The sequence below is a fragment of the Oncorhynchus kisutch genome, linkage group LG17, assembly GCF_002021735.2.
Source record: "Oncorhynchus kisutch isolate 150728-3 linkage group LG17, Okis_V2, whole genome shotgun sequence".
NCBI classification, from domain to species: Eukaryota; Metazoa; Chordata; class Actinopteri; order Salmoniformes; family Salmonidae; genus Oncorhynchus; species Oncorhynchus kisutch.
Genome location: NC_034190.2, coordinates 22,068,983 through 22,090,041, shown reverse-complemented (window position 1 = coordinate 22,090,041; position 21,059 = coordinate 22,068,983). Strand labels below are relative to the sequence as shown.

The following is a 21,059-nucleotide window of genomic DNA, read 5'->3' as shown; positions in this document are numbered from 1 at the left end:
AACACACAGAATAGTCTATCTGTTCTCCTCTACCTTTCCTGGCTGGAAAAGTGGCAGTGAACCACTGAACCACTTAGTGAACCACTCAGTGAACCACTGAACCAGTGTGTATATGATTGAACCAGTCAACCACTTAGTTAACCACTAAAACACTTTCTCTTTCTGTTTATCTATTTCTATCGCTCTCTCTGTCTTTTGAATCGCTCTCTCGCTGTCTTTTGAATCGCTCTCTCTCTGTCTTTTGAATCGCTCTCTCTCTGTCTTTTGAATCGCTCTCTCTCTGTCTTTTGAATCGCTCTCTCTCTGTCTTTTGAATCGCTCTCTCTCTGTCTTTTGAATCGCTCTCTCTCTGTCTTTTGAATCGCTCTCTCTCTCTATCACTTTGAATATAAATGGTTAAGTATTCTTAGTATCTCACATGTTGATGTAGCATCTATCATAGTATCTGTATGTGCATATAGAAACATACCTGCAGGATCAGTGTTGCTTAGGTGAGGGGAGGGAGAGGGGGCTGAGGGTGAGGCGAGGTGGCTGGGGGGAGTAGAGGGGTAAGGAGGGTGAGGCTGAGGGGGGAGGGCGGGGGAGGCAGAGGCTGAGGAGGTGGGGAGACTCTGGAAGTACTGCTCTCCTGGTTCATCCTCCTCGAAACCACCCCATGGATACACCTGCAACACCCAAACATACACACAAACACACAGGTTATTCCATATACACACACACCCATGGGAAACACACACACACACACTTACCTGTTCCAGCTCTAGTTCCAGAGGCCTGAAGCCTTTAGGTACAACCCCAGGTCTAGCATCCAGGATCACTCCTAAGTGGGGCTGAGCCAACTGCTGCCAGTGGTGAAGGGTCGCAGAGCCTGGAGACGACAGGACCAAGAGAGAAATGCAAAGGGTGAGAGAAACATATTACATACAAGCACAGGCACACACACACACACACACACACACATTTTCACAATTTGCTATATATGGTTAAACATTTGAGAGAAGTGAGGAAAGTGGGTGTGTTTTATTGTATTGCATGAAAACATCTCAACTGTAGACAATGGTTAAAGCCATAACAGTAAAGCCCAACACAAAGCTAGGGAGGCTGCAGAGAAAGTTGAGATTGCAGAGAAAATGAAAAAACACACACAGGCAACAGAAGTGAAAGAATGAAGAGAGCAAAAGAAGAGAATGAGGTCAGGTTTTTATTGAAGATGCAGAGTAAAAGTTTAGTTAAACAGAAGATGAAAAATTAACAAAGGATTTCATTAAAATGAGTAAATGAGATGAAAGAAATTAAAGTATTATAACAAGAAAGAAAGTAGGAGAGGGGGGGGGGAGTACACCAAAAATGATGGAATAGTGAACTAAAGAGAAAATAAAGAGTTAGACTCAGACATCTCACATATTTAATGTTACATCAAAATGTTATCATGTTGTATGTTTCTCCCCTCACCAGCAGAGGGTAGCAGCAGCACAACAAAACACCACACTGCTCATGATTAAACTTATATTTTAGTTGATCCCCAGCCAACCTCTAGGCTGAGGGTCTCTATAGTAGGAGTGTTGTGAGGTGGAGAGGCCTGACTTACGATGGTGATGCATCAGAGACCAGAAGGAGTTAAACAACATTAAAGATACAGGACGCTCTCCTCTTTCTATTCCTTCTTCTGTTTCTCTCCCCTGTTCTACCTCTCTAGCCCATCTCCTCCCTCGCTCCCTCTCTCTATCTAGCCCCCTCTTTTTGCTCCAACTTCTTCTCTCCCTCTCTCCTCCACTCTTTTCCCCATCCCTTCCCTCTCCCTCTCCCTCTCCTTCTCTCTCTACCTCGCTCCCTCCTTCCACATCTCGCTGCCATTCCCTACCTCTCTCCCACGGCTTGGCCAGCCCCTCCCTCTCTTCCCTTTCTCTCTCTCTCCTCCACCCCATCCTTCTCTCCTCTCCCCTCATCCCCACCTTTCTCTTCTCCTCTTTCCTCGTCCGCCTCTCCTTCTCTCCCTCACCTTCCAGGGGTTTAACGATCTGTAGTTTGTCGGGGAGGTATGGTCGGGAGGCCCACAGGTGTAATGACCCCAGAGACATGATGCTATCTGAGGGTGTCATCCCACCCCCCTGCCCCCCCCCATCCTGCGCAACTCCTCCTCCACCTCTCCTCCTCCCTCTCTCCTCCTCAAAGAAGCGTCTCTCGCTCAGGTTGTTCTGGCGGCGCAGGGACAGGCGGCGTAACGCCAGCCTCAGGTCCTCAACACCAGCTGCTTTCTTAGCACGGGCGTCCACACTAAAGCCCAAACAGAAATAGATAAATATTACTAGACTGATGCACATAAATAGACTATTTAAAAAATGAACCTGGTGAATATGAAAAGCTTGTTCTAATTTCATTTTAATATGGTTCGTTAGATTTTAAACATTTCTTCAGGCGAGATCTGGTAAACTGTACAACTATACTGTGTCAAAGACAGGGTGGTTCACAGGTTCAGGTATGCACGACTTACCTGTCCTGATTGTCTGCTGCTGACTCCATGAGCATGCTCTGTTGTCGGTTGTCAAGGGTGACACCGTCACCTCTGACATCCCAGCTAATGCTACCAGTCATGGGTGTGGTCCTGCCACTAGAGTGAGCGGAGCTAAGAGACGACGCCTGATTGGATCCCGGGATGTTGACGTTGGACGGGATTGGAGAACGCTGCCGGACCATCTGGTTGATGTTCTTCACTGTCTCAAACACACGCTTGTGGTGCACCCTGTTCACAAACATAACATGAAATAGACATGAGTGTAGGCAAGTATGGTAGCTATGGGTATATATTATGAGTATAGGTGAGTTTATGTTACTATACAGTATTGAGAAAGATTAGAAGAGTGTTATAAACTAATAGAAGCATGTGTACTTCTGTTCCTCGCACTCAGGGTCATCCAGACTCATCTCCTTCCTCATCGTCCCCTCTATCTCTGCTGCCAGGGAGTCCTGCCGTACACACACACACCATAGACACACACACCATCAGCTCTATGATATACAACTACACTCTCAAAAGGAGATCGCTCTTTTGAGAGTGTACGTTCTGATAACCCCTACCACACACATACCATAGGGTAGAGACCCAGAGGATGGAATCTGCGTGGTGTTCCAGCAGGATGGTTTCTGTTCCTCAAGTACTTCAGCTCTTCCTGAGCCTCATGGAGCATCTCTATACACTCTGAATATTTATCATCCAAATCTGTTAGCTAGAGAGAAGGAACAAAAGAGAGCAGGCTTGATTACTTTTTCTCATTGGCAAAGTATTCATGAGGTGTAGGTTGGCAAAGGGGTAGGGTGTGAGTCTAACCTCGACTGTGAGTTGTCTCTGGGCATCTTTAGCTGCCCCTAGGTGCTGAGAGAGCTCCTCGTTCTCCACTGCGAACTGAAGAAACACACACACACTCACAAAGAGTATTGTACTGAGTATATACCACATTGCATGCAGTGTATTACTGAGGGTAAAGCATGGGTATGCGTGTCTCACCGACTTGGCTTTCTTCTGTAGGTCAACTATTTGAGAGAGCAGGTGTGTGATCTCCTCCTGCTGTCGCATGGCGTCCTCTGTCTTCCGAGCCAACTCCTCCGCTATGGTGTTTATCTGCAGACTGGACTGTCCTGGAGAGGGGAGAGGGGGGATTCATTAGGTGTTTATCTACAGACTGGACTGTCCTGGAGACAGGAGAGGGGAGAGGGGGGATTCATTAGGTGTTTATCTACAGACTGGACTGTCCTGGAGACAGGAGAGAGGAGAGGGGGGATTCATTAGCTGCTCTGGCAACATTATTTTAAATTCATGCCAAAAGTGGCATTCAATACCAGTGAAGTATATTTTAATTGATAGAAAATGATGGAGAGCATAGAGAGTGCGAGAGAGCGAGAAAGAGCTAAAGAGGAAGAGAGAGAGAGAGAGGAAGAGAGGCAAGCTCAGGAGGTATGGGTCATGAGGAAAGAAAGAGTATAAGAGTATAATACTCCTCCACTCACTGAGTTCTTTAACACAGTCGTTGACCAGCTGTTGTTCCTTCTCCTCATAGGTCTCAGTCTCAGTCTTCAGATTACAGGCCTCTGAGCGGAGAGATAGGTTCTCTTCCTCCAGCTCTCTGAGTTTCCTCTGCATAGAGTCAGCTCCAAATCCTGACACACCCAGCAGCTTACTTCGCTTACTCCTAGATGGAGAGAGAGAGAGAGAGAGAGAGAGCAGGAGAGAGAGAGAGCGGGAGAGAGAGAGAGAGAGAGCGGGAGAGAGAGAGAGAGAGCGGGAGAGAGAGAGAGAGCGGGAGAGAGAGAGAGAGAGAGAGAGGCTGGGAGAGAGAGAGAGAGAGCGGGGGAGAGAGAGAGAGCGGGGAGAGAGAGAGAGAGCGGGAGAGAGAGAGAGAGAGAGAGAGAGAGAGAGAGAGAGAGAGAGAGAGAGAGATGAGAGAGAGAGTGGGGAGAGAGAGAGAGAGTGGGAGAGAGAGAGAGAGAGAGGGAGAGAGCGGGAGAGAGCGGGAGAGAGAGAGAGAGCGGGAGAGAGCGGGGAGAGAGAGAGAGAGAGACATTGGAAAGAATTAACAAAAAAACAGAGCAAACTAGAATGCTATTTGGCCCTACACAGAGAGTACACAGCGGCAGAATACCTGACCACTGTGACTGACCCAAAATTAAGGAAAGCTTTGACTATGTACAGACTCAGTGAGCATAGCCTTGCTATTGAGAAAGGCCGCCGTAGGCAGACAAGGCTCTCAAGAGAAGACAGGCTATGTGCTCACTGCCCACAAAATGAGGTGGAAACTGAGCTGCACTTCCTAACCACCTGCCCAATGTATGACCATATTAGAGACATACCTATATTTCTCAGATTAAACAGACCCACAAAGAATTAAAAACAAATCCAATTTTGATAAACTCGAAATATCTATTGGGTGAAATACCACAGTGTGCCATCACAGCAGCAAGATGTGTGACCTGTTGCCACAAGAAAAGGGCAACCAGTGAAGAACAAACACCATTGTAAATACAAACCATATCTATTTATTTTCCCTTTTGTACTTTAACTAATTGCATATCGCTAAAACACTATATAGACATAATATGACATGTCTATTATTTTGGAACTTGTGTGAGTGTAATATTTACTGTTCACTTCTTTGTGGTTATTTCCCATTTGTTTATCATTTTCACTTGCTTTGGCGATGAGATAGAGAGAGAAAGACAGTCAGGAATAGTAAACACACAGACAATACTAACGTGGGTGAGCCAGTAGTAGTGTCCTCTTCACTCTCCTCTGATGCATTGGTGTAGAACTGCAGCAACTCATCCTTCAGGTTCAACTCATGATGCAGCTGGGCCACCTGAGAACACACAGATCACTGAGCTGGTGATGCAGCACTAGCACCCAGTGTTGTTTACTGATATCAAAAACAAAATACCTATAACAGTGGATCTTTAAAAGTCACGTTTATACTACTGAAAAAATATAGCCAAAATGTATTTTAAAAACCTGACCAATGACACCTAACTTTGCAACATTGGCAAAAAAACAGAGCTGGGTTTATGCATGAGGAACTAGTGCCCTTGTAACTCAGTTATTGTAAATGCATGTGTGCGTACATGCACTTGTGTGCTCTTCTGTGACCCAATGTCTCTCTCACCTCCTCTGTGATGTGTCCCACTTGTACCTCCAGGTAGTCATTCTGCTCTGTGAGCGTTCTGTTCTTCTTGAGCAGTGATTGGCCGATCCGAGCAGCCAACTCCAGGTCCCTCTCTTTCTCCTCCAGCAGACGTGTGACAGCATCGATGTCATTGTAGGTCTTCGTCATCTGGCCCACTCTGTCTGCACATAGCACTGTGGATGGAGAGAGGAGCTAGAATACACACACAACTGACTTGACACACACTGTTTATAGAGAAGAGTAAGAACACATTGATCTCTGATTTTAACCAATAGCCATAACCTCAACATATCCTTAACCATACCCCTAACCCAAACCCTAAATTTCACTAATTTACTTGCTAATCAATTCGAATGATATTGTCCATTTCATCCTTTACAGCATGGCCATCTAGTGAGAACCGGGGAATAGTGGTGCACGGGTCAGCTGTTTGTTTACCCGCACCCGCCCGCAATTGCTAATAATCAATCCGCAAGCACCCAACTATCAGAGACTATATGTGATAAAGTGAAAATCTGATGCCCGATCCCGAGACTAACCTGCAGAACAGAACAGTCAGACACGTAAGAATTTGTTTTTTAACAGGAGTGCAGGATTTTTGTTTGCCTAATGTAGATATAGTGCCTTCCGAAAATATTCACACCCCTTGACATTTTCCTATTTTTGTTGTGTTACAGCCTGCATTTAAAATGGATTACATTGAGATGTTGTGTCACAGATCTACACACAATACCACATAATGTTAGTGGCATAATGTTTTTAGAAACGTTTACAAATGTATAAAAAATGAAAAGCTGAAATGTCTTCAGTCAATAAGTATTCAACCCCTTTGTTATGGTGTGCCTAATTAAGTTTAGGAATAAAGATTTGCTTTAAAAGTTACATAATGAGTTGCATGGACTCTGTGTGCAATAACAGTGTTTAACATGATTTTTTTTCATCTCTGTACCCCACACATAATTATCTGTAAGGTCCCTCAGACGAGCAGTGAATTTCAAACACAGATTCAACCACCAAGTCCAGGGAGGTTTTCCAATGCCTCGCAAAGAAGGGACTACTATTGGGGAACTGTGGTGGGGATCTTGGAGGTCTGGTGGCCTGGCGGTTGGGAGGTTGAGCCGGTGGCTGGTGGGTCGCTGGTTCGGGAGTCTGTTAGACTAATGTCTAATGTGATGTAGATGTTGAGCGGCTTCATTGCAAGTAGATTGTATGTTTTAAATATTCAATAGAAATCCATTCTTTAAAAGGACAGGCAACGTCATCCGTGAAAACCTGGTTCATTCTGCTTTCCACCAGACAATGGGATATTAATTCACCTTTCAGCAGGACAATAACCTAAAACACAACGCCTAATCTACACTGGAGTTGCTTACCAAGTAGACAGTAAATGTTCCTGAGTGGTCGAGTAACAGTTTTGACTTAAATCTACTTGCAAATCTATGGCAAGACCTGAAAATGGTGATCAATGATCAACAACCAATTTGACAGAGCTTGAAGAATTTAGAAAATAATATTGGGCAAATGTTGCACAATCCAGGTGAGGAAAGCTCTTAGAGACTCACCCAGAAACACACACAGCTGTAATCACTGCCAATGGTGCTTATAACATGTATTGACTCAGTAGTGTGAATACTTCATTTTTAATAAATATGAAAACATTTCTACAAACATGTTTTCACTTTGTCATTATGGGGTATTGGGGCTGTAACACAACCAAATATGGAAAAGGTCAAGGGGTATGAATACTTTCTGAAGGCTGTACATGTACGTTTCTGCTCATCATTTCCAACATTTTGGTAGACTATTTGATAGTCAACTTGTCTATAATTAGATACATGCAGCTTCTCTTCTGTCATTATATGTTGCCCTAGAACACTAATGCTCACCAGAATAATGTCAGAAATCAATAGAATGAATGCTTTAATGTAGCTGCCATGGGTAAAATGTTCTCTGTCATCTCTGCTTCTTTCGCAGAGCAAAGACGATTAGGGACCTGGGAGAATAATTCAATAACAAAACAAAAAATTGAAAGATTCTCTGTGCAAAACCTCGAAATGACATCAGTTTGACCAGTTGTAAGGAAATAGAAAGCTGTGAAAACGACCCAACATGTTTCTGATAAGATTTCAGTTTGGATGTATATTTTATGTGGTTGAAATAATATCATCTTTTATGATGTTGATAAAGAGGCCCCTCTACAGATTTGCATTCACATTCTCTTAAGATGCTGAAAGAAATCAGATTTCTCCACTCATGTTCCCAGTCTAAATGTTGCATATAGGTGGTGTATAATTTTACTGAAAGAAATGCTTAATTCTGCAGGAGTTAATATTAAGGCTATGTGAGAGGTTACAGACCTACAGTCAGTGTCCAGATTTCAGTTTCCATTTAACCCATCTGAACAGTAGACTACAGTTCCCTTGATGTGACATAGGCCTATTTGAAGACCCCATCTTGTGACTGTCAAATTTGTATTGCGCCTCACACTCATCACACATAACATAATCACCAAATCTTCCTCAAACATGACTTTTCTGGCCCTCCCTTGTCTTTATTTTCAACTCTCCATTGTGCAGCTTTTCTCGTATTGAATTAAACTCAACACCACAGACACATTGTCCTTTTTGCCTCCATGGATCGACGGTAACTTTTTTTGCCCATTACCAAAAATATTTTCCGATTGCCGTGTAGGCTATTTTGCGCATGTAAGCTTAGGCTTCAGCACTAATGCCAGATAGCCTAAAACAAGAAGAACAAAAACTCAATGTGTAGCCTATAAATATATTATTGCACAACAATGATACCTTTATGGATTTAAGGTATTGTTTTCTCTTTATTCAGACCGCCCACAAGCCACCCGCCCTTCATCCACACAATATTTCATTACCCTAAACCTGCCCCAGATGATGAGTCAACCCGTGCATCACTACTGGGGAATACTTTTCCTGGAACACCCTGAGGGTTCAGACAAGGGGACTATTTTCCATGCCGCACACGGCTGATGTGCTCAATAGGCCTGAAGCTGATATTGATCAGAACTATAATTATCAATTTAATTAGTAATGACCTAGAAACTCACTAAAACATAACATAGACTCTTCTAAATCAACCATCTTTACAATAAACTTCTAACTAAATTACAGTTAAAGAGAGCTAGAGCATCCATAAAATACAATGCTTCTTTAGCTTCCTCAACCTCCAATAGACAGACACTTCCTAAAACCTGACATTCTGTCATTAAACCAAGTACCAAAACAAAAACAAACATGAATTGAGACGCTGAGAAACTGAGACATATGATGTAAGGGAGTGTTTGTGAGCCTGAGGGTAGACAGGTCACACTGAACCAGCTCGACATCACACAGCTCCATCAGTTCCTCTTTAAACCTATTATAACACATTATTAAACATTATTATAAACTGGGTGGTTCGAGCCCTGAATGCTGATTGGCTGAAAGCCGTGGTATATCAGACCGTATACCACGGGTATGACAAAACATTTATTTTTACTGTTCTCATTATGTTGGTAACCAGTTTATAATAGCAATAAGACACCTCAGGGGTTTGTGGTATATGTCCAATATATCACGGCTAAGGGCTGTATCCAGGCACTTAGCGTTGTGTCATGCATAAGAATAGGCCTTAGCCGTGGTATATTGGCCATATACCACACCCCCTTGGGCCTCATTGCTTTATTATACACATACTAACCTTTACTTCTCTGGAGCCACAACATGAGAGTCAACTATGAGCGGGAAACAAGCTACACTTAAACACATTACAGACAAATCTCAAATATGAGCCTGAAGCACCATTCTCTCTACACAATACAGAACTAAATCCCTTAATGATAGGGTCTTACGATCTCTCTACAACAAACTGAAAAACAGGTTTACACTTAACACAACTCTCACCCTCTTTCTCTCTCTCTCAGAAAAACAAAGACACCCACAGACACAGACACACACACACACACACACACACACACACACACACACACACACACACACACACACACACACACACACACACACACACACACACACACACAAACACACACCAGTGTTACCCTCAGTTCCCTCCTCATAGCGCCAGTCGTCCAGCTCACATCCATCCCCTGTAATTCTCTCCATCCTCCTCATCCTTCTTTCCTCTCATTCCCTCCCTCTTCTCCTTTCCACAGTGACAGTACTTAGGTAAGAAAGTCACACACACACACACTCTAGTGTACTGCTGAGTGAGAGCTGTAGCTGAGATAGCATCCTGATTGGAGGGGAGGAAGACAGAGGGAACCAATCAGAGATTGTAAAATCAGGGACAGACCCTCCTCCATTCCCAGTCACACCCACTGTCATGCCCACAGGCCATCTCAATAGAGTAAACACAAACACACACACACACACACACACACACACACACACACACACACACACACACACGTATTCCCCCTCTGTCCAAGGACAAAGAGCATCCATCCACCTATATAATCACAGTTAAGCTTCCATCAACACACACACACACACACCTCATCCCACAAGACCAAAACAAGGCTGAGAACGATTGATTGGACTTCCCCCTGGTGGTGTAGACCATGCCTGGGCAATTATTTCCCATGGAGGGCCACATTAGGATATATTTTTGCCATAGCAGGCCAGAATCATATTACAGGATCATACATCATGTGTATGACTGTGTTGACAGATATTGTAAATCTACTGTAAATCACATCCAGATATGATACTTATTTTACTTTTTTAACATGCACAGAAATAAACCACATCCATGTTCTCCTTTTGGTAGGTATTTTCATTTTTAAACATGCAATGAACTACACAGAGGGAAAAGCACACTGTGCATTCAGCACCATGGACAGAACTCCTGTTAATAACGGCTATGCACAAAAGCACAAGAAAGAGAGAACTCAACATTACATTTAAACTACTCAATCAGTGTGAGGAGTGAAGTCTCTAATGGGCATTGACTAGAGGAGTGAAGTCAGGTAGATCCTGACGTCACTACGAACAGGACTGCTGAGAGGTGAGAGTCGGTAAGAGATGATCTGTGTCTTGACTTGTTATATTTCATCACTGAAAATGTCTGTTCACATACATAGGTTGACCCAAACAGTACAAACATCTTCTGAGCATGACTACAAATCTTTGGAAAGTTTTGTTCATCGAGAGATGCATGTGCCTACACCAGGCCTGGGCAAAGTCCGGCCCGGGGGCCGTATGCGGCCAGCGACTGATTCAGCACGGCCCGCTTAATCTTGCTCAGATCACATAATTCATGTCATTTTCCAACAATTTGAAATCTTCAAAACGACGGGAAAACTCCCCGTTCAAAGCACGCAGCAGTGATGTATACTTCTCCCTCTGGTCATCTGATAGGGAACAGACTAGTAGTGATGTATACTTCTCCCTCTGGTCATCCGAGAGGGAACAGACTAGTAGTGATGTATACTTCTCCCTCTGGTCATCTGATAGGGAACAGACTAGTAGTGATGTATACTTCTCCCTCTGGTCATCTGATGGGGAACAGACTAGTAGTGATGTATACTTCTCCCTCTGGTCATCCGAGAGGGAACAGACTAGTAGTGATGTATACTTCTCCCTCTGGTCATCCGAGAGGGAACAGACTAGTAGTGATGTATACTTCTCCCTCTGGTCATCCGAGAGGGAACAGACTAGTAGTGATGTATACTTCTCCCTCTGGTCATCCGAGAGGGAACAGACTAGTAGTGATGTATACTTCTCCCTCTGGTCATCTGATAGGGAACAGACTAGTAGTGATGTATACTTCTCCCTCTGGTCATCTGATAGGGAACAGACTAGTAGTGATGTATACTTCTCCCTCTGGTCATCCGAGAGGGAACAGACTAGTAGTGATGTATACTTCTCCCTCTGGTCATCCGAGAGGGAACAGACTAGTAGTGATGTATACTTCTCCCTCTGGTCATCTGATAGGGAACAGACTAGTAGTGATGTATACTTCTCCCTCTGGTCATCCGAGAGGGAACAGACTAGTAGTGATGTATACTTCTCCCTCTGGTCATCTGATAGGGAACAGACTAGTAGCGATGTATACTTCTCCCTCTGGTCATCTGATAGGGAACAGACTAGTAGTGATGTATACTTCTCCCTCTGGTCATCCGAGAGGGAACAGACTAGTAGTGTCAGAAGGTGGGTGAGATTGTTGGCTTCTATTTGGTGGGTCAGTAGGAGTAATTTTCTCTTGAAGGCTTTGACAAGGCTGTACATCTGATGTACAAAAAGGCACTTCCATTGTTGTTTGGAATTCAGTTCATTCATGAGGTCCATGATGTCCACGGTGGAGGCAAAATCAGCCAACCATTCTTTATTCTTTTTTCATTTGCAAAAACTCAGCAATCTCCGACTTCAGGTCCCACACCCTTTTAAGCACCTTCTCCAAACTCAGCCATCTCACATTTGTGTGGTATGGGAGATCTGTACCTTCCCCAAACTCAGCCATCTCACGTTTGTGTGGTATGGGAGATCTGCACCTTCTCCAAACTCAGCCATCTCATGTTTGTGTGGTAGGGGAGATCTGCACCTTCCCCAAACTCAGCCATCTCACGTTTGTGTGGTATGGTAGATCTGCACCTTCCCCAAACTCAGCCATCTCATGTTTGTGTGGTAGGGGAGATCCGCACCTTCCCCAAACTCAGCCATCTCACGTTTGTATGGTATGGGAGATCTGCACCTTCCCCAAACTCAGCCATCTCACGTTTGTGTGGTAGGGGAGATCCGCACCTTCCCCAAACTCAGCCATCTCACATTTCTGTGGTATGGGAGATCTGCACCTTCCCAAAACTCAGCCATCTCACGTTTGTGTGGTAGGGGAGATCCGCACCTTCCCCAAACTCAGCCATCTCACATTTCTGTGGTATGGGAGATCTGCACCTTCCCAAAACTCAGCCATCTCACGTTTGTGTGGTAGGGGAGATCCGCACCTTCCCCAAACTCAGCCATATCATGTTTGTGTGGTAGGGGAGATCTGCACCTTCCCCAAACTCAGACATCTCACGTTTGTGTGGTATGGGAGATCTGCACCTTCCCCAAACTCAGCCATCTCACGTTTGTGTGGTATGGGAGATCTGCACCTTCCCCAAACTCAGCCATCTCACGTTTGAATGGTATGGGAGATCTGCATGACCCGACTGTCTCTTCCAACAGTGAAACAAACTGCCTGTGGTTTAAAGATGTTGCTCTTATGAAGTTTACCACTTTAGTGACTGTATCCACAACATGGCTCATTTTCAGAACACATTTACAGCGCACCTACTGATGAATAATGCAATGCAGGAAATAATTTTCTGACCTGGGTTCACCTCAGCTACTTGATCTTGTATCCTTTCAAAAGGTCAACGTTTTTTCCTGTCAAATTTGGACAGCCATCAGTGGTCACACTGGAAAACTTCCCAAAACACTGTCCCAGCTTTGCCACACACTTCCGAACCTCCTCCAATAAATATTTCACTGTGGTTGTGCTCTTCATTGACTGCACGCTCCTCTGTAATTTCAAAGTCTGGGGTTTTGCCTCGCAAGAATATCAACAACTGTTCCGTGATACGTGCATCACTGCTCTCATCCAGGGCCCAGGAGAAATAGGTGAAATCCTTTGTCTTTCAACTGTTGTTCCATATTCTCTGCGATGTCCTCAACACGCCGTATCAATGTTCGTCTTGATAGGGAAACATTTTCAAACAGCTCTTTCTTGTCGGGGCAAAGTATTGCTGTAGAGTCAATTAAAAATGATTTAATGAAATCGCCCAAGCGAATGGCTTGCTACATTTAGCAATTTTGTGGAACAGTACATAGCTAGCTCTCGCAATTCAGTTGTTTGTTGAATGCAGTTTTGTGAAAAGTCCTTGCTGCTTTTGCATCTGAGAAAGCAATTATTTCGATGCACTTGCCCTCTGCTCTGAAGACATATTCCTATAATAATCTGCATGCTTTCTACTGTGTTATTGACTTGTTAATTGTTTACTCCATGTGTAACTCTGTGTTGTCTGTTCACACTGCTATGCTTTATCTTGGCCAGGTCGCAGTTGCAAATGAGAACTTGTTCTCAACTAGCCTACCTGGTTAAATAAAGGTGAAATAAAAATAATAAAAAATTTAAAAAGTGTCGGGACAAGTTGTAGTCTTTCAAGACAGCGATTGTCACGTCCTGACCTTAGTTCCTTTTTTATGTCTCTGTTTTAGTTTGGTCAGGGCGTGAGTTGGGGTGGGCATTCTATGTGTTCTATGTTTTTGTATTTCTGTGTTTGGCCTGGTAGAGGCAGCTGTTTATCGTTGTCTCTGATTGAGAACCATACTTAGGCAGCCTGTTTTCCCACTATGATATGTGGGTAGTTGTTTTCTGTGTCTGTGTTTTATCATACAGAACTGTTTTGGTTTTCATTTATTTCTCTTGTTCTTTTCTATTCAGTGTTCGGGTATATTTCATTAAAATATGGACACTTACCACGCTGCGCATTGGTCCGATCTTTCCTACTCCTCAGAAGAGGAGGAAAACCGTTACAGTGATGCTCTCTTTGCACACTAAACACACAGCTTTCCCTGATACCTCAATAAATCAATATTTAGATGTCCACTCTTGCTGGAACACCCTACATTCATTGTCTACTTTCCTTTTACTTGAAATCTATGGAAAACTGCCATTTCTAGCTAACTACTATTTGTAACTGTGATGTGTTTGTCAGCCTGTCAGTCACTGTCTCCTCGTGCTGTTGTTATTTATACATGCTTTCAAAATAAATGTCCCACAAGCGGTGGGAGTTAAATTAAATCATTACACAAAGGCAAGTATTCATTGGGCTTTTAATTTGAATAACAAATACGTTTTTCTAAACTTTACAATCGCAAATTCTTTATGTGATCTGAGCAAGATTCCGCGGGCCATACTAAATCAGTCGCGGGCATTTGCCCAGGCCTGGTGTAGACCCATTTCATATCTCTTCAGGAATACACAATACACCAGGGATGGGAAACTGTGATGGGGGTGGAGCAATAACAATAAACAGAACTTATCAGGGGCTGCAGAGGCTCCTCGGTCTGCGTACCCACTACCATATCCCCACCTTGTGAGCAAAACATTTTAGCTGGCCCCCTCGTGACAGCGAAGAGAAAAATAAATCATTTAAAAGCTAATTTCCTGCAACTCTACACATCTTCCCATACGGTGGAGGCACATTTTTGCAGTTTTTATATGATAACTGAGGATCGGTGGGCCCCAGCCCGGTTAGTAATACGACCATGTTTAGATAGCTGGCCGCTAGACAAACTTGCCAATGTAAAAAATGTTAGCTGACATAGGCTAATTAAGTTACTGCTGATGCACAACTAAATTTCGAAATTGCACCTTGTGTATTCTATTATTGTAACTCTCAACAGTAAGTTGAGACCCTGACTGAGTTCCAAAATAAATAAATAAATATATTATTACTATTATTATATATTATATTATTTATTTTTTACATTTAATTGGTCCGCCGGTCTACAAAAGGGCCAGCCAGTTGCCCATCTTCAACACTGACGGGTTTTTACACTCAACAGCTTCCTGTGTGTATCAAGAATTATCCATCTGTTGCCCTCCTCTTGCCACCGCTGGAAGTTCGTCGCACGGCCCATCTTGCGGTTGTTGGTACCTGGATACCAACAACTGAGCCAGGCTGCCAAGAGCTCAACTTATACAACGCTCTCTATAGAACTACTAAAGGAAAGTCAAACAGCGTGTGAGTGCGACTCCAGTTGTTGGCCAGTACATGCTGTAACCGTATGTTTTGTATTCCCCAGGACTACAGACACTGGGGACACGCCCGACACAGCTCTGAGAGACTACACCAAACGCTAACACACAGCCGGACCGGTGCGCACCAAGAAACAACCTGCGACCTGCCACTGACAACCGACCCAGCCATCACCCTCCCCCCTGCAATTCTCTTTTGCTCTTCACATTCAACAAGAGTCAGACAACAACACAGTTACGCGAGGCACTGGTGCCTGGCGTCCACAGCCATGGAGGGAGCATATAAGTCCCCAGCGCCGCCGGGAAATGTTTGTTCCCTTGGACTGTTGGCGTTCAACAGTGAAAACGCCATTGAATCTGCTGGGGACTGGCATGCTATCAAGTGTATAATCTGCGACATGTTCATAGTTGTCACGGGGAAAGGTTCGATGGATACCTTCATTTGTAAAGAAAGGATTATTACTCTTCATGAAGAAATAAAACATTTGACCAAGTGCCTTGAACTGAATAAGAATTCCATGAGACCATCTGCATCTTTAAATGCTTGTATTATAATCATTTGGGTCCCTCAACCCAGCCTTATAAGGCTGCATTGAGACATTGTGTCGCTGAGTTGTCATGCTTCGCCAAATGTACAGTTGTGGACTTTCAGACTTTCAGCACGCTTATAGGGAAGGACATTCAACAAGCACAGCACTTACACAAATGTCTGATGATTGGCTGAGAGAAATTGATGCTAAACAAATTGTTGGGGCTGTTATGTTAGACTTCAGTGCGGCGATTGACATTATCGATCATAGTCTGTTGCTGGAAAACGTATGTGTTATGGCTTTACACCCCCTGCTATACTGTGGATGACGAGTTACCTGTCTAACAGTGTTTTTTAATGGAAGCCTCTCCAACGAAATCCAGATAGAATCAGGAATTCCCCAGGGCAGCTGTCTTGGCCCCTTACTTTTTCAATCTTTACTAATGACATTCCACTGGCTTTGATTAAAGGCAGTGTAGTATGTATATGGTGATGACTCAACACTATACACGTCAGCTACCACATCGACTGAAATGACTACAACACTTAACAAAGAGCTGCAGTTAGTTACAGAATGGGTGGCAAGGAATAAGTTAGTCGTAAATATTTCAAAAACTAAAAGCATTGTATTTGGGACAAATCGTTCACTAAACCCTAAACCAACTAAAACTTGTAATGAATAATGTGGTAATTGAGCAAGTTGAGGTGACTAAACTGCTTGGTGTAACCCTGGATTGTAACTGTCATGGTCAAAACATATTGATACAACAGTAGCTAGGATGGGAAGAAGTCTGTCCATAATAAAGTGCTGTTCTGCATTCTTAAGAGCACTATCAACAAGGCAGGTCCTACAGGCCATAGTTTTGTCGCACATGGACTACTGTTCATTCGTGTGGTCAGGTGGAACAAAGAGGGACTTAGGAAAATTGCAATTGGCTCAGAAAAAGGAAGCACAGCAGGCCCTTCGATGTACAGAGAGCTAACATTAATAACATGCATCTCAATCTCTCCTGGCTCAAAGTGGAGGAGAGATTGACTAAATCACTACTTGCATTTGTGAGAGGTATTGACATGTTGAATGACCAAGCTGTCTGTTTTAACTACTGGCACACAGATCGGACACCCATGCATATGCCACAAGACATGCCACCAGAGGTCTCTTCACAGTCCCCAAGTCCAGAACAGACTATGGGAGGCACACAGTACTACATAGAGCCATGACTACATAGAACTCTACTCCACATGTAAGAATATTTTAAGATAATCCACAACGCAGAGGACTAGAGGTCAATAGGGAATTAACAATCAATGGAAATAGTTGTTTTCCAGTTCAACATCTGGTTAGAATCTGTGTAGGGGCTTCAGTCCTGGACTCATAGCTACATGTGGCAGGATCTCATTGGTCTGAATAGTCTATACATTGAGCCTGAAACAGGACACTTGTTATTTGGCCATTGGCCCAATTTTACTGCAAGGAATTCTAATTGGTCAACAACAGGCTAGGGTTGGGGGCTATAAATTACATCCTGTCACTTTGTTCTGTGGAGAATCACTGAGGACAGGGAAGAATGAACATCTACTTCTCAGAATAACAGCTATGATCCGTTCCCTTTGAATAAACCTATTTTTCTCCCCCTGATTTGCCTTGGGGTCTGTGTTAACAATAACATCAACTGCTAACACACATCAACTAACTCATGCAAGCAGTTAAATTAGATTTTTTTTAAACAGATAAAAATGCACCTTATGGAACAGCGGGGACTGTGAAGCAACACAAACATCGGCACAGACATATGCATACAAACACACAATAGCATACGCACTATACACACACGTACACATGGGTTTTGGGTTGTGGATATGTGGTAGTAGAGTAGGGGCCTGAGGGAACACACTTAATATGTTGTGAAATCTGTTATGCAAAACTGAAAGCGCGAACCACCGCATTTAACCATGGCAAGGTGGCAGATGCGCAATTGAGAGCCTCCTGTCGGGCTGTATCACTGCCTGGTATGGCAACTGCACCGCCCGCAACCACAGGGCTTTCCAAAGGGTGGTGCGGTCTGCCCAACCCATCCCCGGGAGCAAACTACCTGCCCTCCAGGACATCAACCACCCGAGCCACGGCCTATACATTATACATTATACATTATACACACAGAGATCTAATATACTTGCTGGGTTATGTAACAGAGAAGATCTAGAACCTGTGTGGAAACTGTCTGTCATCTCCCCAAGCATTAGAACAGCAAAAGCCCTACACTATACTGCACACATAACCGCCCTCACACACAAACACTTACAGAAGTATTTGAGCGTCTCCTCGATCTGTTCTGTGGTCAGGTCGATGCGTGCGTCTGGTGACAGTAGCGGTGTGTGTAGCCAGTCGTCATGGTCGTAACCGAAGACGGTGTCGGCACGTAACCGATACACCGGCAGCTGCTCCTCCAACAGACTGATGATCTCAACTTCCGGTAGGTCAGCAGTGTTACACACATCTAGAGGGGGGGGGGGGGTTAAATCTGTGCACTTATTTATGAATGAGAAAAGTATCACAGCCAGAAACAGGAGACACATCACATCCTATAATTATTTTCTCACTCTTGTTAGTAGATGCACACACACATTCATACGCACTCACACAGACTTACAAACGTACTCACACACACACACACCTACCAGTGAGGGTCTCAGCGTCCCTGCATGGTGGTGGTGGGGTGGGTGGCTCAGGCAGGCTCACATACTGCTCCTCCTCTCGGCTGGCCGGGCCGGGCTCTGGCTCTGGCTCTGGGTCCGGGGGCAGGGCGGGGGCTGGGGAGGCCAGCGTGGCTCACCTCTCACTGGGGGAGAGAATGGAGGGCCATGTGCCTACAGACCTGGAGTTCTATCTGGGTTACCAGGTACCTGCGGAGGAAGGAGAGGTGCAGAGGTCTAAACCTGAGAAAGAGAGAGGGGAAGAGCGAGAGGGGGCTGAGAGAGAGTGAGAGAGAGAGAGAGAGAGAGAGAGAGAGAGAGAGAGAGAGAAGGGGGGTTGGAAAGAGAAAGTGAAAGGGTGAAGAAGAGAGATTAGATAAATGTTGGGGAAAGAGACAGACAGAAGACACTTTAGAAATCAGTAGACCACTAGAACATTCTGACAGTGCACTTGGCCTCCTGCCAACCAAACATGCAATGGACAGAGCATGGGCACATAGCAACTCACAACTACTAACTACTGCAGTGACACTGCTTCTACTCTGGATACTATTTACTTCAAAAAAATGTTTTTAAATATATATATATATTTTTTTTTAAATTTTTACCCCCTTTTTCTCCCCAATTTCGTGGTATCCAATTGTTAGTAGCTATGGTGGGCTCGGGAGAGACGAAGGTCGAAAGCCATGCGTCCCCCGAAACACAACTCAACCAAGCTGCACTGCTTCTTAACACAGCGAGCATCCAACGCAGAAGCCAGCCACACCAATGCGTCGGAGGAAACACCGTGCACCTAGCGACCTGGTCAGCGTGCACTGCGCCCGGCCCGCCACAGGAGTCGCTAGTGCGCGATGAGACAAGGATATCCCTACCAGCCAAACCCTCCCTAACCCGGACGACGCTAGGCCAATTGCCTGGGCTCGAACCCAGAGTGCGATGCAGTGCCTTAGACCACTGCGCCACCCGGGAGGCCCCCTATTTACTTCTATTTGTACTTTCATACGTGAGGAGATGGCAAGACAGCACAAACAGATCTAGGACCAGGTTAGTACAGTACTTTGCTGATGTACTAGAATATCCATGTCTGCCTACCACTCTATTTTAGACTGCAGATGGAGAGAGTAGAGAGGTGAGCAGAGGTTTCATCTGAACAGCTGGCTGCAGTCACACCACACACACCACACACAGTTACACACACACACACACTCACACACCTCGCAGCATCTAACATTCTCATTAAAAACTACATCACATCCCTCAAGTCATATCATTCAACTAACTAACAATCAATCAATTCAGAAGTCAATCACTCAGTACATTTCAAACAATGTCATTCCAAAGATGTTACATTTCCTCGATTAACCCCTGGTTCCTATTTCCTCTAGGTGAAATATGTTCTAATGTAATTAATGCAGCAGCTGGCAGAGGGGTCGTCACCATAAAGTCTCTGTAATGTTTTTACTATACAAGGCTCTGTAATGTGGTTATTATTTGTATTTATATCACCTTTATTTAACCAGGTAGGCAAGTTGAGAACAAGTTCTCATTTGAAACTGTGACCTGGCCAAGATAAAGCATAACAATTCGACACATATAACAACACAGAGTTACACATGGAATAAACAAAACATACAGTCAATAATACAGTAGAAAAAAAGAAAACACAAAAGTCTATATACGATGTGAGCAAATGAGGTAAGATAAGGGGGTTTAGGCAATAAATAGGCCATGGTGGCGAAGTAATTATAATATAGCAATTAAACACTGGAATGGTAGATGTGCAGAAGATGAATGTGCAAGAAGAGAAACTGGGGTGCAAAGGAGCAAGATAAATAAATAAATACAGTATGGGGATGAGGTAGATAGATGGGCTGTTTACAGATGGGCTATGTACAGGTGCAGTGATCTGTGAGCTGTTCTGACAGCTGGTGCTTAAAGCTAGTGAGGGAGATATGAGTCTCCAGCTTCAGTGATATTTGCATTTCGTTCCAGTCATTGGCAGCAGAGAACTGGAAGGAAAGGCGACCAAATTAGGAATTGGCTTTGGGGGTGACCAGTGAGATATACCTGCTGGAGCGCGTGCTTCGAGTGGGTGCTGCTATGGTGACCAGTGAGCTGAGACAAGGCGGGGCTTTACCTAGCAGAGACTTGTAGATAACCTGTAGCCAGTGGGTTGGGCGACGAGTATGAAGCGAGGGCCAACCAACGAGAGCGTACAGGTCGCAGTGGTGGGTAGTGTATGGGGCTTTGGTGACAAAACGGATGGCACTGTGATAGACTGCATCCAATTTGTTGAGTAGAGTGTTGGAGGCTATTTTATAGATGACATCGCCGAAGTCGAGGATCGGTAGGATGGTCAGTTTTACGAGGGTATGTTTGGCAGCATGAGTGAA

The 21,059-nt window shown here is 44.3% G+C and overlaps 1 protein-coding gene across 2 annotated transcripts in view; it reads right to left on the bottom strand.

Annotated features, from left to right (window-relative positions):
• Positions 1–21,059, bottom strand: part of trak1b (trafficking protein, kinesin binding 1b) — a 38,702-nt gene that overhangs the window by 9,436 nt on the left and 8,207 nt on the right. The window contains exons 2-14 of one of the 2 annotated variants that reach the window (XM_020505243.2): positions 18,652–18,942; positions 18,276–18,470; positions 5,649–5,842; positions 5,245–5,348; positions 4,003–4,184; positions 3,503–3,633; positions 3,326–3,400; positions 3,087–3,224; positions 2,888–2,964; positions 2,492–2,740; positions 2,000–2,274; positions 750–868; positions 470–665 (exon numbers count right to left, since the gene is read on the bottom strand). In XM_020505243.2, the coding sequence (XP_020360832.1) occupies positions 470–665; positions 750–868; positions 2,000–2,274; positions 2,492–2,740; positions 2,888–2,964; positions 3,087–3,224; positions 3,326–3,400; positions 3,503–3,633; positions 4,003–4,184; positions 5,245–5,348; positions 5,649–5,816 (1,714 nt within the window). In that variant the 5' untranslated portion in view covers positions 5,817–5,842; positions 18,276–18,470; positions 18,652–18,942. Of the gene's footprint in view, positions 1–469; positions 666–749; positions 869–1,999; positions 2,275–2,491; positions 2,741–2,887; positions 2,965–3,086; positions 3,225–3,325; positions 3,401–3,502; positions 3,634–4,002; positions 4,185–5,244; positions 5,349–5,648; positions 5,843–9,738; positions 9,931–18,275; positions 18,471–18,651; positions 18,943–21,059 lie in introns of those variants that run through there. The other variant, XM_031793287.1, reaches the window with a different exon arrangement.